General features: G+C 40.7%; 1 protein-coding gene across 1 annotated transcript in view; it reads right to left on the bottom strand.

Annotated features, from left to right (window-relative positions):
- ADGRL4 (adhesion G protein-coupled receptor L4) overlaps window positions 1-21,201 on the bottom strand; it is a 113,415-nt gene that overhangs the window by 49,743 nt on the left and 42,471 nt on the right. Inside the window, exon 3 of the mRNA XM_063137030.1 lies at window positions 2,162-2,314. Coding sequence (XP_062993100.1) covers window positions 2,162-2,314 — 153 coding nt within the window. The remainder of the gene's footprint in view (window positions 1-2,161; window positions 2,315-21,201) is intronic.

The following is a 21,201-nucleotide window of genomic DNA, read 5'->3' as shown; positions in this document are numbered from 1 at the left end:
ATTGAGGAAGTATATTCTCAGAAAAGTAAAAGAAATTGATGCAGGTGAGTGGAGTTCTTTAGGTCCCATCACCCTAGCAACTTGATCTAACATTTCCAAAAGTCCATCTGCCAAGGATGGTCCTGCTGCCATCTCTTGCGAACAGAGAAGAAAGTACCAGAAATAAAACACAGACACCAGAATATGGGATTAAAATAGGGCCTCTTTATTTACTCATGGAGATTCTACCCTCCATGGATCTGCATGTGAACGTGCGGGAATCATCTTATTTCTCTTCAGGCATCTAGCCTGTCCCCAGGGCGATCCACTCCACTGGAAAAGGGGGGTCGAGTGACCCAGCCCCCTTCCCAACCACACTTGCGTGTTTGGAGAGACCGACCTGCGTCATCTCCACTCAGGCTGCACAGACGAGTAGATGAGAGAAGAAGGTCCCCAAAGACAAACCCTATCCTGATACGAAGGCTTCAAAGCCCCGAGGACCAGGACCTCTGGATTGCCCATCACCATAAAGGTGCCAGAGTGGTCACCATCCCTATCCTGACTCCCACCAATTCCCACACAAACCTGCCATTAGATCAACCTATTTATCCTCCCAGTCTAACGATTGGATCCAGTATGGAGTAGGAGAAAACCTGCTCATTTCTAAATGGCAGGGAAAATTCCTACTTAGCCCCCTCTCCAAAGAGGGTGACTAGTTACACTTATACTGGTTTGTAGGGTGGGAGGGTGGGGCCAAAAGTGAAAGAGGCCAAGTGCCTCGTGGCGGCGAGCCTTTATACCCTCGGCTCTGCCCCCACAACATGAGGCAGCACACGTGCAGCCTGAGCTGTGTTTGTCTCGTTTCTGCCTCCTCCCTGCTCACAAAATACCCCCCCCAAGCCAGTCAAGCAGGGCGGTGAATGGGCTTCTGTCAGGTACGAGTAGTGGCTATATGGTACAATGAGAACATCATCAGATGAGCGTTTTATCGCGTACTTGTTACTGGCCACTTACGATTATTTGCAGATCCTTTTGATGCTTCTCCCACTCCTTCTGCTCTTTTTTCTGTGACCCGGTAAGTCTGATGTTTTTGATTGAAGTGAGCTTGCCACCATTTCCTGCTGTGTTCAGGAAAAGCAGCACGATAAAAATGCCCACACAATGAGCCATGTGGTCATTGCCGGCTTCCTCTTTCTTCCCCATATGGAGAAAGAGGTAGCTGCTCGTTCCTATTGCGGGACAGAAAAGTGCTGTAGGGAAATGCGATTTCCCCCTGTCTGGTGGCGCTCCAAAATAAATAGCATCCTGCAATAAAAACCCTATTCAGGCTTTCATCTGATCTCATGAGGGTTAAAAGAATGGAACTATGAAGGCCTCCCCATTCCACAATGCATGCCACATCTTGATCTCCTCAGTTCCTGACTTTCCCACATTGAGCAGCAAGCTCTAAAAAGCTCTGCTCATGTTTGCTTGAATGCAAGTAGAAATCTTCATGTCACTGGAACTCCAATTATGGCTCTCCAATTTTGTGGACAGTTCTATGCATGTTCAAGCCAATGCAAATAGACCACTTCTTCAGACATCCCTGCTCAATGAAGGTACTGGTAAGTTGGGGGCAGGGACAGTGCCCATCCTTCTAGACCTCACAAATTCAGGTGAATGCCTGAATAGGGCAACAGTCAGATATCTAAACCTCAGGGCCTCTTCTCATTGCTATAGCTTAAATTTTCAGCAGGCGAAATGGCTAATGAAACCTGACCTTCTCAGAAGCATAAGCCATAGAACCAGACTTTCTCTTCCCCAATTCATGGCAGGTAATGTTAAATTGAAATGCTTCATATTACTATTCCAGTCAAGTAAGTGGTAGACAAAGAAAGATGAGGAAGCAAAATAAATCCTGAATCTATTGTGCTTGAAATGGCAAATGTTTTTTCTAGAATGACCAAGTAAGGTTTTGCTGAGGCTACCAAAATAATGTTTATGTAAAGTTATCAGGACTAAATAATTTCTTATTCAGAAACTGAATGAAACTAGACTAGAATATTGAGCAGGAACTTTCATGACTGGCAACGAGTTTGTAATGAGACTCAAGCTACACAGTTCAGTGTAATCTTTGGCGTCTAAGATTGAACCAGAGAAAAAGTGGTAAGAAGAACTAACCCGACATCTATTAACATCTTACCTTGGCAAGAAGTCCCATCATTGGTTACAAAGGTTATGTTTCCATTACTAGATGTGAACCCAGGTGCACACATGCAGTAGTAACTTCCCACAGTATTTGTACAATTCGCATTATCTCCACAAAGTTGTGTGGTATTTTCACATTCATCGTCATCTGTAAAGAAAGAACATCAAATTAGTTGCACCCTCTGTTATAAAACTGCTTTGGTCTCCTCCTCAGACATGAAAGTTTTCTTTTATGACTGCAGGAGCTAATATAGTGGCAAGGATTCTCTCAGCTATCAGTTTGTCCTGGTATGAAATTGCTTGAGGAAACATGGGTACTAAATGGATTCATCATTAGCCTACTCCATTCCCAAACAATGGATTAGATACACTAGAATTCCTCAATTAACATCCAATTGTTTTTGTGGTTGTGGCAAATTCTCATGACTTGGAATAATGAATATCCTATTTTCTTTACAACAGGGACTTGGAGTTCACGTTAGCTTTCATTTCCTTTCTTTCTTTTCAAAAACAAATGGTAGATCATCATACTTTTTATCTTTTTCCAGATTTTGACCTGGATTGTCAGAATCCACATTAAGAAGCAGTGTAGATTAGACACATATGATTCCAGGGAAGTGAATATGGGATTGCAGCCCTCATCATTACCTCTTATTTGTTTGGTAAATGTTTAATTGGATTTTAAACAGGATTTATAGAAAGAATGTAGTTACCACTAAAGTTCATCATTCATTCAGTGGAAGACCATGAACTCAGAATTATCGAATTAACAATGAAGTCATAAACTTGAGAACTGGAGAATATTTTCTACTGGGAGAATGCAATCAAGGAAGGGTGGGGGATGTGTGGTCCTCCATTTGTTGTTGGACTAAAATGCCTATCAGCTATCTTGCCAGCATAGCCAATAGTGAGATATCATGAGGAGTTGCATTTCAACAACATCTGGAGGGCCAGATGTTCCCCATCCCTGCCATACAGCAGCCCTCTCCAACCTGGCAACTTTGAGATGTGTTGGATCACAATGCCCATGTTGGCTGGGGATGCTGGGAGTTATAGCCTAACACATCTCAAGGGTGCCAGTTTGGGGGAGGCTGCATTAGAGAATGAATTTGTGCAAGAAATAGAACAGGGTTTACCAATATACTAGCTGAACATTGCCAAGCAGCGAGAACACAATGAAGGAAAGCATAATCCTTCTGGTAGGAACTCAAGTATATTTCAAGCCACTAGTGGATGGACCTGACATATACATCTGTAGAGGAGACAAGTGGGGCTCCAACCCAATGTTGCATTCCATCCTGATCTACTTTCAGGAGGGCTCTGGTTTAGGGTTTTATCTAGTCAAGCATCCAGCCAGACAGCCATGCCCTTCTCCAGGATACTATAAGTAGTAAAGAGCTTAAGCAGACAGCCAACACCTCTCCTCCCTGTTTTCTTTCCCAACTGACAGTCAATATTTAGACGAGCTGCTAGCAGATGAGTTGCCCTCCAGACATTTGAGATTACAAGTCCCAGCATTCCTGACCATGGGACATACTGACTTGCAATGATGGGAATTGTAGTCCAACACCTTTGGAGGGCACCAGGTTGGGGAAGGGCTGCTCTAAACAAAAAACAGAAGTAGGTGGCCCTAAGTTGTTCGTCATCAGTTTTCCACAACCCCACAGTCACCTTTGCATACCATATTCTCCATCCTGTCTTCATGGTTTATCTGCTTTGGGAGAATGAGAATTTCACTTGTGAGCCTTAACTCCCAATGTCCCTGCTTTTTGGAGCTTGGTTGAAAACTGTAGAGCCTTAATGTTGTTTTGTAAACCATAGATTTTTTGTTTAATGCATTTCATGGCTTTGTGTAATGGATGACCAGATAGTATACAGTTGACAACCAAGCCATCGTCAGCCAGGATGTTACACCATGTTGACATCCAATATAAAATCAAAGCTAGTGTTATGTGTTGAACTCACTTATAAAATTAATAAATTAACCAAAATGCTTATATCTCCCTCACTTTTAGAGATAAAAATTGGCAACATGGTAGCTCTTAAGTAGGGATTTAGCCATGCCAAGTTTGAAGCAGATCCATTCATGCCTTGAGTTTTAGGAATTTTTAAAATTTCAAACACAAATCTCTTTGGGGTCTAGGACCTTAATTTTTTTTTTAAAAAAAACTGAAATTAAAGATAAAGAGATGAAACTTGGCAGCATGGTAGCACTTAAGTAGGGCTTTAGGCATACCAAGTTGGAATCAGATCAGTTCATGCTTTGACTTTTAGGATTTTCAAAAGTCAAACTTAAAATATATATCCTAAAAATTAAGGCATGAATTGATCTGATTCCAACTTGGCATGGCTCAATTCTTACACAGGCTGCTTTTCCATCCCTAGATATTTACTCAAAGTAAGACCCATTGAATTTCCTTGGTTCTTGAAAAGCAACATTCTTGCTTTTAGATTTGCCAGTCATAGCACACTATGTGTGCTATGTGTGCCTGCTCTGTCTGTCCCTATAGTTTCCTGCAAGACCCAGGCAGGGGAGGCCAGTAGAGGGTGGAATTCCATCAAGTTCATCTGAGAGTGGGTGCTGCACAATATGGACCTTCCAGGAGTGTTGAGGCCGGATTTCTGGCAGACCCAGCCATGCAACTTTATGGCTTGTTAGTCCTTCCTTTTGGTAGCCTGCAGGAGCACCTGCCTGATAAAGCAAATGACCACATGAAAACTGTTATTATGGTCTGCTACTTTTCTTTTCCTTAGTAGTCTGTCATCCAGACCTCTTCAGAATGGGGAATAGTGTTATGTGGTTGGGGTCAGTCTAAATTATCTCTAGGGGAACCTTACTCAGTTCCACTGATCACAAAGAGATTGAGGATTTCCCCCCAACTCTGTTACTCTTGAAGTTACCAGGCCTGTTGAAAATAGATTTTATAAGATAAGCAGGAAAACAGTGAATACTCCTTTTAACTTGTTAAACCAATGAAAACATGCCACATAAGTAGTCTTAAGATATGAATGGTTTATAAAGAAAAGTAACTGCAAAAGAACATCAGATACAGAGTGAAATGTGAAACCCTCCCCCTCCCCCTCCCCCTCCCCCTCCCCCTCCCCCCTCCCCCTCCCCCTCCCCTTCTTCTTCTTCTTCTTCTTCTTCTTCTTCTTCTTCTTCTTCTTCTTCTTCTTCTTCTTCTTCTTCTTCTGTTATTTTGTTTTTATTTATATCCTGCCTTTTGCCCAATGCTGGGGTTCAAGATTTTGCTTTCCTTTTCTACTTTAAACTGCCCTCCTTCCCTCAATCTTTCACCAATCGTCTTGAAATTTTCAACGTATGTGAAATCCACATTTCTTTCTGGCACATGTAAATTTCAGGAAGATTGGTGAAACATTTTCAATTTTATGAATGTTAGAATGACCCCTCACTTACCCCTTTGGTAGAATGCTCTTTTCACTGTCCAACCTTAACTAAAGGGACACTGCCATGTCCCTTTATTTTATTTTATTTTATTTATTACATTTTTATACCGCCCAATAGCCGAAGCTCTCTGGGCGGTTCACAATATATGTGCCATTGTGTTTTGGGAAAACAATATATTGGACTTCTTAAAAGAACAAGAACACTGAGACTGTGAGTGTTCATTTCAGTTCAAGAAGGTATGGCTGCTTATTCTTGTATTCCCCACCCACTCCTTTCCCAAATGAAAGCCAAATAGTTCCAACATACATTTGTTTTCTTGGATTTCAGCTACAAGGGTCACAGTGTTGAAAACATGATGGTATTACCATCAAGTGGTGCAAGGAACATGCTCAAGTGGTACAAATTGTCGCCTGCAGCAGTCATTATTAAAATCTTTATGGTTTTGCCTAATTAACTTGATTGTGGTGCTGGCAGTATGCCACACAACTAGGTGCTTGGAAATATTTCACTGGAGACCTGTACATAGCAGAAGACACTCTCCTGTTCCCAAAGCCTTTTCAGACTAGTTCTGCCATCTCCCTCCATTTTTTAAAAAACACACACAAAACAATGAGCTCCTTTTATTGTTCTCTTTACAAGACTAGCTTGTGTTTAGTCACCTGCCCTGATTAGCTCAATGCCTGTAGAATTAAGTTGCGTTCAAAGACCGTCTGCAGGAATGATGGACTTAAATGGACAAACTCTAAGAACCACTTTCTTATTTAATGCTCCAGAGTCAATGAAGTTCTACTAGCATTTCAACAGCTGATTTATTTCAATGTCAGCCCCAGGCCCTGCATGGATAGTGCATAAAAGGGTTTTATTAATAAAATGCCTGGACAAAGCTAGACAGCTTTCCTGACTATACTTTATCTTGAGCTATTTATTACTTTTAGTTTAATTTATACCTAGCTCCTAAACATTTATTTATTTATTTATCCATTCTTAACATAATAAAATCCCTAACCAGTTTACAAACAATGGGTTGTATTCAATGGTGTCATTTCACCAGTGGCAGAATGGATTTCCCCTTTACCCTGAAGCCCCCTGTCCATCCTCCAGATCTGCTCTGTAGGGACTCCCTGCAGAAGATTTAGGGCATGCATGGGGGGGTTGCAGGGAGGAGAAGAGGATGGGGGAGTCCCATTGCATGAGTGGGCTTCCACTTACGCAAAGGTTGGATGTAACCAGTGTACATAAAATTATAGTATGATTATTTATTTATTTATTTATTGCAGTTTTATACCGCCCAATAGCCGAAGCTCCCTGGGCAGTTCACAAAAATTAAAACTATTCCAAGTATAAAACTAACACTATAGAAACATGATATAAAATACAATATAAAAGCATAACCAGGATAAAATCAGCAGCAGTGCAGAAATACAAATTTAAAATACAAATTTAAAACAGCAAAGTTAAAATTGAGTTTATAGACTGTTAAAATGCTGAGGGAATAAAATGGACTTCACCTGGCATCTGAAATAATATAGTGTAGATGCCAGGTGAACCTCCTTAGGTTCGCCTATAAACTAGCACTATGATGAATTTTTGGGCATTCATTGGGGGAAAGGGGTTGAAAAGAGATCGCATCTGAAAATTGTGGGAAGGGGTGAGAATTTTGGAGAACTTTCTCTGTATGCAGGGCTTCAGTGTTTACCATACTGTAAAGAGGTAGCTGAGGTGTGTGTTGGATCTATATTTTACCACTTTTATCCTGTTTTGTGTTAGGGATGGACAGACTCACCTCTGCTTCGGGACTCAAACCTGACTTCTGACTTGTAGTTAGGTTATCATGCAAGTTCATCACCTTTTAGTCCCATCAGTTTGCCTTTCTGAGCTGCGGGTGTTTTCTGACTGACTGAGACTACCACCATGGCAGCCAATTTGTGAATGAGCACTCTCCTATGGTAGACATTTTGTGATGACACCTATGACGCTTTTAAAACATTTCAAATTGGCCCACTGGCCCAAAAGGTTGGGCAGCATGGAAATCTAACACAGTCAACTACTGAACCCCCTGAAAAATATTAGAATTGGTCCACAGGCCTTCCCCAAAACTCTCTTTTCCCCACTTTGTCAGGAACTAGCCCTGTGAAAGTAAGGGTGAAATTCAGGTTAGTACTAACTTAAACCAGAGATTTCCCAATACATAGAGCAGTGTCTTAAGAACTACACTACACCACATCAGCTTTTCATGCTATGCTGAATTCAGTGGAAAGAGCTTTTCAAATGTAGGAAATGACAGCCAAGACGGTAAGCATGGAAGGGATAAGGACTACAGCCAAATGCAGCCAAATAAATTCTCTATTTATTTTACTACACATCCTCCATGCCATCAGAAATTCAGGGAGGCAAGAGAATAATAATTTTTTCAAGATTTGGTAGGATGTTGATTTACTTGGCTTACCAAATGGCTCCATGGACACTATGGTAAGTTACCACTCATTAATTTGTCATCTGTGAACTGAGGCCTTAGCTAGACCAGGCTATATCCTGGGGTGATACCCGGGATCGTCCCTGTGCATCCAGATGACACACAGGGGATCCTGGGCTCAGGGAGGGATCAACCCTCCCTGGCCCCAGGATATAGCCTACCCCTTTGGGCCTGGTATTTTCCATGGTCTCGGGCTGACCCCGAGACCACGGAGCATATGGTCCATTTTCACAGCTTGACCTCGGCTACATGCGATTATTCGTGCGTAGCTGGGAGCCATGCATGGGGCGCAGTGCTACCCAGGAGTGCTGCACCCATTGGGGGCAGGGTGGGGGGAATGGGGGAAAAGATTTTTTTTTTTAAAAAAACCATACCTGGGCACACAAATGTTCACGCGCATCCAGTCCTTTAATAAAAAAATGGTGGGCACGACAGCTCTCTTCGTGAGCTCGTTGCGCCTCGCGTGTAAATGAGGGCAAGATCCTATGATAGTTGCATTGCAGGCTCTCCCCTCCTCTCACCCGGATTTTAAGGTAGGTCTAACAAAGGCCTGAGTTATACATTCAGAAATGTCTTGTAATACAGCCCTTTTGTAATTTTATTTATTAAAATATTTCTAATCTGCCCTGAATCAATAGGTTTCAGGGCAGGATACAATAATAAAATAATTCAATGTAAAATCACAACCCATTATACTCATCAACAATATAAAATATCACTATGCGTAGCTGTATTGTATATTGTAGCATTTGGACTTACACTGCATTTAGAAGCAAGGGGAAAGAGGGAAATTACAGGCAAGCAACAGGTGAAGTGGTTTGACTGAAAAGACACCAGGCACTGGTTGGGATGCCAAACAGGAACCATTCCAAATTTCAATATGGGTACAGATCTGTAGAATATTGGTGTTTGTCATTATACATACACACACGTGTGTGTTGAGCATAGACTGCCATGTGCAGGATTCAGTTTCATCACTCTTCTTTGAGCATTTGTCACCATGTGTTAAAAAATACAAGCCATTTTCAGTTGGTTTTCCCATGGCTCCCACATATATGTTTGATGAGGCCAAAAACTATACCAACGGGGGGAATCTACTGTTGAAAATACTAGAGACAGATGAGTTAGTGGTTCTACTGAAGTCAGAAGGGCTATTTGCAAGTACTTCATTTTAGCTTCAATATTAAAACCACTGAAGTTAACAATGACCTTTTAAAGTCAAAATTAAGGATCATTCGAAATGAAAATACTATTAAAAATGAAGAAATTTCATAAGGCAGTGAAGACCTAGGTTATGTTATTCCACTACATTTCTTACAAAACGTATTAATCAACAACATGCTTTTAATAAATCAAAGTCTTGAAACACAATAAACAAATCAATTCTGGGACCCAAAAGTTTATATTCATTTTTCAACTTTCCCCCCATAATTTACAATGCCATTGAATGGGGTATGGTTTGAGGGAAGTGGTAACTGCAGGGTTTATAGATTGGAGATTTTGTAACCTTTGTAAACAAGCTTGTTTTTCTCATCTTGGTTAGAAAGGATTGGTTTGAAGGCATATATTCCATGGTTCCTTTACTACCTAGCTTAATTATGCTCAACCACATAACCATTGGCAAGGATACTCTTCAAGCATTGCAAAACAACATGTACTGGAAACATTTAAGAAGTCCAGATATAACTGAAAGAAGAAACCTTTTTTTATATAGTTGAAGTAAAACTTTACTGGCCATGTAATGATAAGCAGATATTCACTTGCCAACTATAAAGCTATGTTCAAATCAGTTGAATACATTTGTTTGTTGGTCCAATGCTTCGTATGAGATTTCATTAATTTTAGTTGAGGTAACAGTCCACGGGTGGAAAAGAATGTACACCTGCTAATCCACCCTGTGAGTATGCCACAATGAGTTGGTTTTTCAGGGAACAACCCACAATATGCCTGACATGAAGAAGATCGGGCTTGCCATGGCTTGTTCACAGCCTCCTTCCCCCTCTGACCTCCAGCCGGCTCCATCACATGTCCCAGGGGACTTTGCAGCAACAAATATCTTGTCTCCCCCTCCTCGCTCTGATCACTACCCCTTTTCATTTTCCAGCATTTTATTTTTTTATTTTTTGGTGCCTCAAATTGCACAATTAGGGACACATTTTTTTTTTTAATTATTTGTGTTGGTCTTTTACAAAAGTGCTTTTTTTGCCACCCTTGCCAAGCAGATCTATAGCCAATCACCACAACCCATGATGAAATTGATCTCTTGGGTTTGGATGACCCTGCAACCCATCGTGGGCAAGAATAACCCCACAACAAGACATGGGTTGTTGGTGTGGCTTGTTCCTGAAAAATATGCCACCCCAGGTTCTGGCAACACGGCAATAAACCACGGCTGGCTGTGCATGGTGGGTTGTAATAATAGTAGTAGTAGTAATAATAATAATAATTTATTTCTTACCGACCTCTCTGTCTGGATCGAGGCGGGGAACAACAGTAAGTATAAAATATATAAAATACTGATAAAAATATAGCATACTTTGTTAAAACATCCTAAAAGCATACTAAAATGTATGCACACCCACCAATGAGTGGGTGTGCATACATGTCATGCACACCCACTCATTGATTGGCTCTATCCATTGAAAAGATGCAAACATCACGACAGCTCAATAATTCTATTGTGCTTTTGAGTTCAGTGGGCCCAATTAAATTTCAAGACTCTTGATAACAGTGCATAATATCTTAATAAGTATCCAGATGTCTTGGACATCAACTCCCATTAGCCCCAGATAGGATGGCCAATGGTCAGGGATGCTGGAAGTTGTAGTTGAAAACATCCGGAGAGCACCAGGTTAGGGAAGGCTGTTTTAGGGACTCTGGATTAAGCAGACATTACTTTAATCCATACCTAGCAGCTATGTCCCTTTTCAAGTTTATTCTAGTGTAGGTGCAGGGAGCCCAATCCAGATTTTAAAAGCTCCCTTTCCTCCAACTTTAAGGTCTGAGCTGGATCAGCCCCCCTGTACCTTACTACTCAGTAAACCACCCAGAGAGCTTCGGCTATGGGGCGGTATATAAATGTAATAAAATAAATAAATAAATAAATAAATAAATAAATAAATAAAAATAAAGGTGCTCCTGCTAGATATAGTTAAACTAATATCTGTTTTGTGTCTTCTGGCAACATAATTCATCACATGGCCTCACTCAGTAATTCCCTATTCCTGTGTTATTAGCTGGCTCCTCTAGAAATTTAATAGGCTTCCTACAGGATTATCTGTGGTTTACTTTTTTGGAGATGTAGATCAAAACTCTAACAGAAATTGCTGGTAATTTAGTTTATTGATTTTCACACTGCCTAATCCAAATGCAATTGTACATCTATGACAAAATATTATGAAGTATAACCTCATAATTTGAGGCATGCAAAATAAGAAAGAAGATGTAAAATAAAAGTAGCTAAATTGTGATTCAGTAAGATCCAAATGGACAGGGCCCTCTGGCACTATTAACCGCTGACACTTAGGCAAACTTTTCAGAGATCCACTTTCTTTAGCTCAGGTAAGAGATGCCATTGGAAGGAATCTACTTCTCATAAGATTTAATTTAGAAAGGACTAGCTTAAATCCCAATGATTTCAATGGGTCTATCTTAAGTATAAATCAACACACTTACTGGAGAACAAGTGGTATTGAACACAGTAGGACTAACATCTAGTAAACAACATCTATAGTATTCTACTACACATTTGCAATTCTAACATAGCACTCATGGGGAAATACATTTCTTAAAAAGAGCGGGACTTGTGTAAAACAAATTGTTGACTTTACACTTAATGTTCAATGAAAATTGATGTGTTTATGAGCAATTTTCTACATGCAAGAGGCATTTTGTTCACAGTAAGTCTAAACATACATATATCTACTGAATATTTATAGTAGCCCTGGTGAAATAAGAGGGAATATTGAACTTCAGGAGACTCTGGATTAGTTTTCATAGGCATTTTATGTTGAACTAGTATATCTCTGCTATTATTCTGAGCTAGCAAAAGTACAATGAAGATAGCATTGCCCAAGGTGTCGTAGTCATTCTCAACATGATAAGCAATGGATTGATTATTCATTCTCACCAATGCTCCTTCCTCTTCTGCAATTACTTATTCCCACAACACTGCCAGTGGTGCAGCTAGGTGATTTTAGACCCTGGAGTTAACGGTCTTATGGGTGTGGGTGTCTTCAGATGGCTTATGTATTACTTAATTAGGGAAGCACACAACTAACAACTCTCAGGACGTGCAGTTTTTCATTTAAACTCACTTAAATCGTTAGCACCATGGTGCCTAGATCAATAAAATAGTGTTTGCATCTGTACCTGCCATTCTTCGTGAGGTCATTGCCCCCCCCAAGTTGCAGGGCCCTGGTCTTTGGCCCCAAAGTCCAACCCCAACTGCATCACTCTCCACCAGCAGCATTGACATTTTGTTGTCATTGCCATCATGGGAAGGGTGGGGGATGTAGGCCCCGTATTTGCTGTTCAGAAGGTGTGGAGAGGGAAATGCAATAGCTTAGCCCTTTACTGGCTTTCGGTTAGTTCTGACACTGCCTAAACTGCATGTTAAGCTGCCACAGCGGCCTTCTCCTGAGAGGGTCCCCAGCTTTCACTTGCTTTTCGCTCCAAAGGCCAAGCAATTAGCTAGTTGGTAATAAACATTGCACTGACTTCACGTAAAGTTCACATTCACTTAAGTGGTGCTTCCACTGGAGTAGTTCTGGATAGACTCGGCCCAAAGTTTCTATACTCAGTTTTCCTCCAATACCACTAGAGAGACACTTCAGGCACAAAGGATGAAATTCAGGCTGATTCCTTCTAGAATAAAACTGGACACAGGCTCCCCTGTGACCAAAACCTGTCGGGGGTGAATTTGACAGCTTCAGGCTGGTGGCCACAGAGGGGCCGTCACAGCATGAAACCGGACAGCCCTGGCTGGGAAGTGAGCATAGCCAAGGCGTCTAGGGAATACATTGATTCATTGCATCCTGCTGTTTTCCTTTGACAGCAGCTCTCTGCTGGCCTAGCCTCTGGGGGAAACTGGAGCTGCCTTTCCGTAGCGTAACCCCCGAAGGGAAGCAGTGGTTGAAGTGGCTCACTTAACCCCTCCAAAGCAAGGAAATGAAGGCTTCCTGTAAAACAAATCCCAGCGACATTCACCCTGCTGTGCTCAGCTTGTGTAGAGGTCTCAGCACAGTGGGCAGTCTGACATATATTACCCCTTGTGCTGCTGTACTGTATCTCCAGTTATACAGAAGAGAAAACAAGTTCACAATAGCAATGCCCATAATAATCCCTACCTTCCCTTTCTTTCAGATGTTGCCCTGGATAAAAGTTTTTAATGCACTTTTAAATTTATATTGGTTGGGCGATTGACACTGACAAATTAAGTAAAAGAATGGAAAAATAAATAAAAGAATTCACATCAGCATGAAATTGGTGCATCGGCATCTGAACATTTTTTCTCAAGTTTTGAAAGTTGTGAAAACAGGATAAAAAAAAAATTCCACGGGAATGGCTTTATGGTGGCTCTTCTCTTCCTTATTGCCTACACAGTTTTGTATGGCTGAAAAGGGTGTCTTCATACATCACAGGCATGGAGCTGAAAGCGTAATCTGGAGTGAACTTAGCCAATTACAAACCCACTTGCTGCATTTAGACATACAGTATAGGCTATTTCTACACCTGCCTTCCCCCCCCCCCCCCAGGATCGTCCCAGGATCATCCCTGTGTATCCAAATGACACACAGGGGATCCCGAGAGCAGGGAGGGATAATCCTTAGGGCCAGTGACAGACCATGGATTGCTTTTAGAGGAGTGAGCATAGGTGACACTTGAGTTTCTGTGCTCCCCCTGCCTCTCCTCTTCAAGTGCAGCTATGAGAAAGAGATCAAAAGCTTTCATGTCCATATTTAACTTAACTACGGTTTAGCATCATGTGCAAACTACGGATGTCAGGAATCTGGTTGTGGTGTGGAGCTCAAGAGCTTTTGTTGGCTTGGCCTCCCAGACACCAATCTACCTTCTGCCAGCTGGCCTGACTCACTGCGCAATGAGTCAGGACAACTAGCAGAATTTCCATATATTATTTATTTATTGCCATAAAAAAACATTTGTGTAAATTTCTACTATAAACTGCACAAATTTGCATAATTTGCACAATTTATGGCTGTAATTTGCACAACATGGCTGTAACTTGCACAAATTATGCAAAAGTGCACAATTTACAGCCATAATAACATGCTGAAGTAAAGTTTCCTATGTCCTCTTTGGGACCATGCTGAAGGAGGAGAGGAGGGGGAAGCTATAGCTAGAGTAACCAGGTACAAAAGAGGGCAGGGCTCCTGCGGCTTTAACTGTTGAGATGCAGAGGGAATTTCAGCAGTTGCTGCATGCCTACAAATGACACCAGCTGAAACTCCCTTTTCTATACAACTTTTCAAGATAATGGAGCCCTGTCCTCCTTTCCATATGGTCACACTACACAGGGTCAGCTCAGGAATTCTTGTGTTGGGTGAAGCTGTGGCCAGTTTTTGCAGCATATAGACCTTTTAGAGAAGTGGCCCAAAACAGCCGAAGAGTGCCTTAAGAAATCTCACTGAACATTGAATGATTGGGGTTCTTACAGGATTTGAAAGCCTTCTGATGGAGACCCTTTTTAAGGTGAGGGGAGATAGCACTTCACTTAGCCATGCATTTTCCCATCTGTCAGGAGAGACCTGCAAATAGTGGCTGGTTTACTGTTATGGATCTCCTCCTCTTCCTCCTCCTCCTCCTCCTCCTCCACCACCACCACCACATACAGGATGGCTCTGTGGTCATGCTAAATAAATCACATTAACTTCTGCAGCAAGAACCCACAGTTTTATATGACTTTGATAAACTCACATTTAGAAGATTTGTGTAGCATCAAAAAAGGCAAGTTCGTCTTGTGGAGAAGGTTTCCACTTCAGGTAGACCAGTTGTGTCATCTCAATCTCAAAAAGACTCAATACAGCAGCCTTCCCCAACCTCATGCCAGCCAGATATTTAGGACTTTACTTCCCATCATCCCCAGCCAGCATGACTAATGGTCATTGATAATGGAAGCACCTATAATACTATGCAGTATAGGTGAAAATACTACTAGATGTGAACACTAGAATGGTCTCAAAAAGCTTGCAAACATGGTAAATATAATACCTGTATAGCAGAAATCTGTCAGTACTTTGTATCATATTATACATTACCCTAATATTATCTTTGACTCTGTCATATTGTCTTCTTTTATATCACAACTACAAGTGGCAGAAACAACTTTATGGAGTTTTCCCACATTGATTATACTTCTCATTTTAGTCCTCCAGAGGAATGGGTGGACATGCCCCAAAATGTATTATTTCTAACCGTTTACAATTTTTTGTGAGCTAAATAAGTTTTTGATGATATTCCACCATTATATGGCCATCAGGTTAAAAAGTATTCGATTCTGCAGCAAGTTCAGGTTTGGAAACCTGCCCCATTTCTAACACATAAAGATCAGTCATTACAAAAGAAATACAATTTTATTTGGAATAAATGTTACCGAGAAAAAGAATTTGTTTAGTAGCACAGAATGATTCACCCTTCCTTAGGCACTATCATCGAAAGAAGATCTATGATTTGTAACCTTTCATTTGTAAAGTATAAAAGAGAAAAAAAGCACATATTAATATATTTTGACTGCAAGCAAAGTATTCGTTCAGTCACATGTATGCTCAAGAATAAAGATTAGAAACTAGATTAGTCAGGTTAGGTAATGAAAAATTATTAGAGTGATTTTATGAGATGGGAAAGAAATTGGCCGTTGTTTTTTTTCTAAAAAAGAGAAATATATGAATGTATTTGTTTTCTTCTTCCCATACGGAAAGGGGAATGTCTTTGTTCAGTAAATATCTCCCACCACCCTTAAAAAAAGGTGTTTATGTCAGTAGTCAGATTAAATAATTCATTATAACTTTCTACCTGAAAGCCACGTAGCAGTTATGATTTTCATGAGACATAAGCTCTCATCCAATCTCTAGGTAGAGAGCCATACGAAGAACTGTACCTCACTTGTGTACTGGTTTGCACATGCATGTTCATAACTTGATGATCACAGCATCAAAGGATGTCTTGCATATGTGTGAATGAACCATCTCAGACTTCCAACACCACAGATAAAGGTTCCACATGACTTGAAACCTGCTTTTGTTAATGATTCCTTGTTGTTCTTTTCACCTTGACTTCTATGAATAATTGGAATCATAGAACAGTAGAGCTGGAAGGGGCCTCTAAGGCCATCAAGTCCAACTCCCTGCTCAATGCAGGAATCCACCCTAAAGCATACTTGACAGATAGTTGTCCAGCTGCCTCTTGAAGGCCTCTAGTGTGGGAGAGCCCACAACCTCCCTAGGTAACTGATTCCATTGTCGTACTGCTCTAACAGTCAGGAAGTTTTTCCTGATATTCAGCCGGAATCTGGCTTCCTGTAACTTGAGCCCGTTATTCCGTGTCCTGCACTCTGGGAGGATCAAGAAGAGATCCTGGCTCTCCTCTGTGTGACAACCTTTTAAGTATTTGAAGAGTGCTATCATGTCTCCCCTCAATCTTCTCTTCTTCAGGCTAAACATGCCCAGCTGTTTCAGTCTCTCCTCATAGGGCTTTGTTTCCAGACCCCTGATCATCCTGGTTGCCCTCCTCTGAATACACTCCAGCATGTCTGTGTCCTTCTTGAAGTGTGGTGCCCAGAACTTGACGTAATACTCTAGATGAGGCCTAACCAGGGCCGAATAGAGAGGAGCCAGTACCTCACACGATTTGGAAGCTATACTTCTATTAATGCAGCCCAAAATAGCATTTGCCTTTCTTGCAGCCATTATTGCACTGTTGGCTCATATTCAGCTTGTGATCTATAAAAATTCCAAGATTCTTCTCATTTGTAGTTTTGCTGAGCCAAGTATCCCCCATCTTGTAACTGTGAATTTGGTTTCTATTTCCTAGATGTAGAACTTGGCATTTATCCCTATTAAATTTCATTCTGCTGTATGTGTCAGTTGCAGATGTATGCCATGGATTTATTAGGGAGCACACACACACTCATACTCATATATATATAAAGCAAATGGTCCTGCAAAAAATGTGGGGTGTGCTCCTGCTCAGAGTTCCAGATAGCCAGACAAGACCTTTCTTTAGATACTCCATTCCATTCCCTGCTTTTTCAATGAAATCAATATAGCCCTTCTTTCTTTCTCTTTCTTTCTTTCTGATCCCTCACCCTTCCTCCCCAAGTGCCATGTGTATATGAGAGTAAAGAAAAATATGCTTACACAAAAATAAAGAAAAATTGCAGACTCAACTATGCCAACAAAGTTAGTAGAATTAGTAGAATATAGTTTGACCCTTTGTCAGCCAACTCTTTTCCTGCTTAGATTTTAAGTAGGCTATTACAAAATTCCTGAGCTTCCTTCCTTAGTTTAGCTCTTTATTAGCTTATTAAAAAATATCTGCTTGGCACCTTAGTTTTAGGTGCCAGTAAGATTCACTGAATCTTTCAATGATTATTGGTTCTGTTGTTTATTTTATTTTTTTTACAGTTCTTATGGCGACATTTTATAGCTTATTGCTTAGTTTGAAGCAGTTATTGATTTGTTATGCCTGATGGCTGTTAAAATTGCTCTGAACTGTCTTTATCTGCAGTGTACTGATGTTATGATACTGTTTTATCTGCTATTGATTGATCTTTTATTGATATAGTATTTTTGTTTGCTTGTTTGATTGCTTTAAACTTTTATGTTTTTGTTAAGTCACCTTGAATGCCAGTTTTGGTGGAAAGGCAGCATATAAATATTTTACTAGTGCAATCTTAAGTATGTCTATTCAGAAGTGACTCATATTGAGTTTTAAAGGGCTCATACCCAGGTACGTGAGTATATGATTGCAGCTTAAATAATTAATCCATCAGTCAGCGAATACTATCTGAATAAACACCGCTACATGTAAAATTGGAACACATGAAAGTCGTGCTTAAAGTACGTTCTCCCAATTCTTTGCCTACTTCTAGTGACTTTGTTAATTCTCTAGAAAAGCAGATTCAGGGACACTTTACAATATGAAGCACAAACTTACATTAATAATGTGACATGATACATACGGAATATCTAGCAGTTACCAATAAAATGAACTTAAAAATCCATAGATGAAATAAGACATGGTGCCCAAAGGATTGACGTAATTTAGTTATAAATAAAAGGGTATGGAAAAGCATGAGTCCAGAAGCTTTAAAAACTTATTTTAAGAGAGCTATTGCTCAGATTTAATAGGAGAAATACAAGTATACTTTTCTGCCTAGAAATTCTGCCAGTAAATACAGCAAATTAATCTCCTTCAACTTTGCTCACACACCCTGCAATTACAGGGTGGTTATGCAAAAGAAGGCAGAATAAAATGCAGCTTGAACTAAGCCATACATGCCGGGGTTCCCTTGATGAACTGGAAGCCATGAACACAGATCAGATATACAGATCCATATCCAAATTGCAAGGTGTGCATCTGGAATCAAGTCTCCAGTGGGATTCTCATTCACTGTGTGCACATCCTCAGGCTAGGGCAACTAATATAAACACCTTGTTGCGCATGCTTATCTTTGCACTCAGGCCATATTTCTAAAGTCCATGTAGAACGAATTCCTTTGCTGTTGTCCCTTGCTGAAGATCATAAATCATGTGCACATAATGTGAGCTTCACTTGCTTTGTTTTATGGTGGGATAAGCTTTGTTTTATGGTGGTTGGTTCCCACTGGGGCTGGTAGGATGGGCTACCGGGCAGGTATTCAATATTCTATTGAGAATGCTAGAGGAGGACAGGAGAGGATCATGTGTGGCACTCAGCAGCTGCACATGTACCTGGTTGTGGGGGATCTCTCTGCCACATGTGGGTAGAGGACAGGAGGATAAATTCCTGGCGGAAAAGGCTATCAGTGTCTACTAGCCTTGATGGCTATCTGCTCCCTCCAGGATCAGAGGCAGTAAGCCTTTATGCACCAGTTGCTGGGGAACATGGGTGGGAGGGTGCTGTTGCACCATGTCTTGCTTTGTTGGTCTCTGGTCAACAGCTGGTGGGCCACTGTGTGAACAGAGTGCTGGACTAGATGGACCCTCGGTCTGATCCAGCATGGCACTTCTTATATTCTTATGTTCTTATATAGAACCACCTCTTGATAAACATCCAAATCTTTAATTACTTAATTAATCACAAGACATTTAAACTTGGTTGTTCTGTTCACTTTTTAACCAATAAGATTAGGTTGGGACAGTGAAACCAGATAATGGGCAATGATACATCACACAATTCTACTATGGAAGCTAAGCAGATGTGGCTGTGTGAGTACCTGAGGACCATAAAGAAGCTGCTTTGATTTCCTTGGTGAAGGAGAGGACAAAAGTGACTTAAACATAGAGTTGGGTCCAATTGTGTTGTTCCACCAGCAGGTGGAAACCACTGGGGGAGCAGATTTCCTTCTTCTCCTGGGAAGAACCCTCCAGAGCAGATTTGGGTCACATACAGGGAAGTCCTGTTCAATATGACTAGAAATCATATTGTGCAAGTGGGCGTTCATTCAGGTAAGAGTTGGATCCAACCCATATCTTTTTAGAAGTGTGTTACCTATGCCTGCAGGATTGTGCTATAGGTTTCCACTTTCTTGTCGATCCCCTGTGAAATGAATGCATAAGTCCTGTGAATGTATAAGACCTGAAATTCAGTTCAGGGTCTTTGTTCATCTTTTCAGCAGCTGCAGAATAAGACTCACTCAGAACAGATGCATATGTAAATTCTAGTACTCAAATTTGTCTTGGGACTTGACATCTGAGACTATTATCCCTAAAGCAATGGGCAAACATTTTTACTGGGGTGGCATTCATTGGCCAGGGTTAAGCAGGCTGGGGAAATTGTTCTTAAAGTCATCTTTATTTTATTTTACATACATGCTTTTAAATATTTCTTATGCTTTTTAAATGCACCGTCATTCAGCTTCTCTTTATCACCCCGTTATATGACATCTAGCAGTGATATAAGACCTCTGGTTATTATGTGAAATGCATAGGGAGTTTTTTCCACAAATTAATCTCTTGACCCAGAATAGCAGATCAAAAATACCCATGCTCTGGTGTGATATGCTAAATCATGTTTTCTATCTTGAGAGAACAGGACAATTCAAAGGTCAACATTATCCATAGTTGAAGGTCATCTTCGAAATGCGAGATAATCATTCTTCTTTTTTTACAGAACCGTATGTCTTGCTTGCACTTTGCTCGAAGCCTGCTATAACTGGAAGCTTTGTCATTGTGCTCTTTCACATTTAAATCTATTCCTCTGTGAAAGGGTACTGCTAGTATTTCAGGTTTCTCATCTGTATTTCAGACACTAGGATCAAAGCACTGAAAAGGTCAATACATGAACCTTAGAATTAAGTTGTTTACGCTCCTACATGTGACACACTGCAGCGACAGACCAAGGACATCCAAGGCAGCATGTACGAATCGATTCCCCCAACTTCTCATTCCATGTAAAATATTGTTGTTTGTTCCTAATCACGGTGTTACAACAATTTTTTTCAGCCAGAAAAATTCTTTCAAAATCTTTCTTCCATCAATCATAGCAAAGAAGGGTTCTGTTGCAGGATAATTGCAACTTGCCATATCCTCCAAGGGCACCCTCAAGTTCTTTTCCTAGACAGTGGCCAGCCATGACAACCATTTTATTAGCTGATGTATTGTTGTTCTCAAATAAATAAAAAATTCTTTTCTTTTCTTTTACAGCTTGGGGCTTTTCTGTAACTGGGCCGGAACTATCAGCCCCATAATTGGGAATGGATGCAGGAGCAGTTTAAGTTGTTTAACAATAATGTTGCCTGGAAAACATCTTGCAAACAATGACAACTAGTGTAATAATCATACTTTTATTTGAGAAAAATGGCACATGGTTTATGTTTCAGTTTCTTCCTGTCAAGACATAATTGTAGAGTCATTTTGCTTGACTGTGTTCTTTCCCCAAGGGGGGAAAACACAGAGGGGGGGGGAGGGAGAGAGAGAGATCCTTCAGAGACGAA

The sequence above is a fragment of the Elgaria multicarinata genome, chromosome 1 (assembly GCF_023053635.1).
Source record: "Elgaria multicarinata webbii isolate HBS135686 ecotype San Diego chromosome 1, rElgMul1.1.pri, whole genome shotgun sequence".
NCBI classification, from domain to species: Eukaryota; Metazoa; Chordata; class Lepidosauria; order Squamata; family Anguidae; genus Elgaria; species Elgaria multicarinata.
The sequence above is the reverse complement of the archived record's forward strand: the minus strand, read 5'-3'. Positions and strand labels throughout refer to the sequence as shown.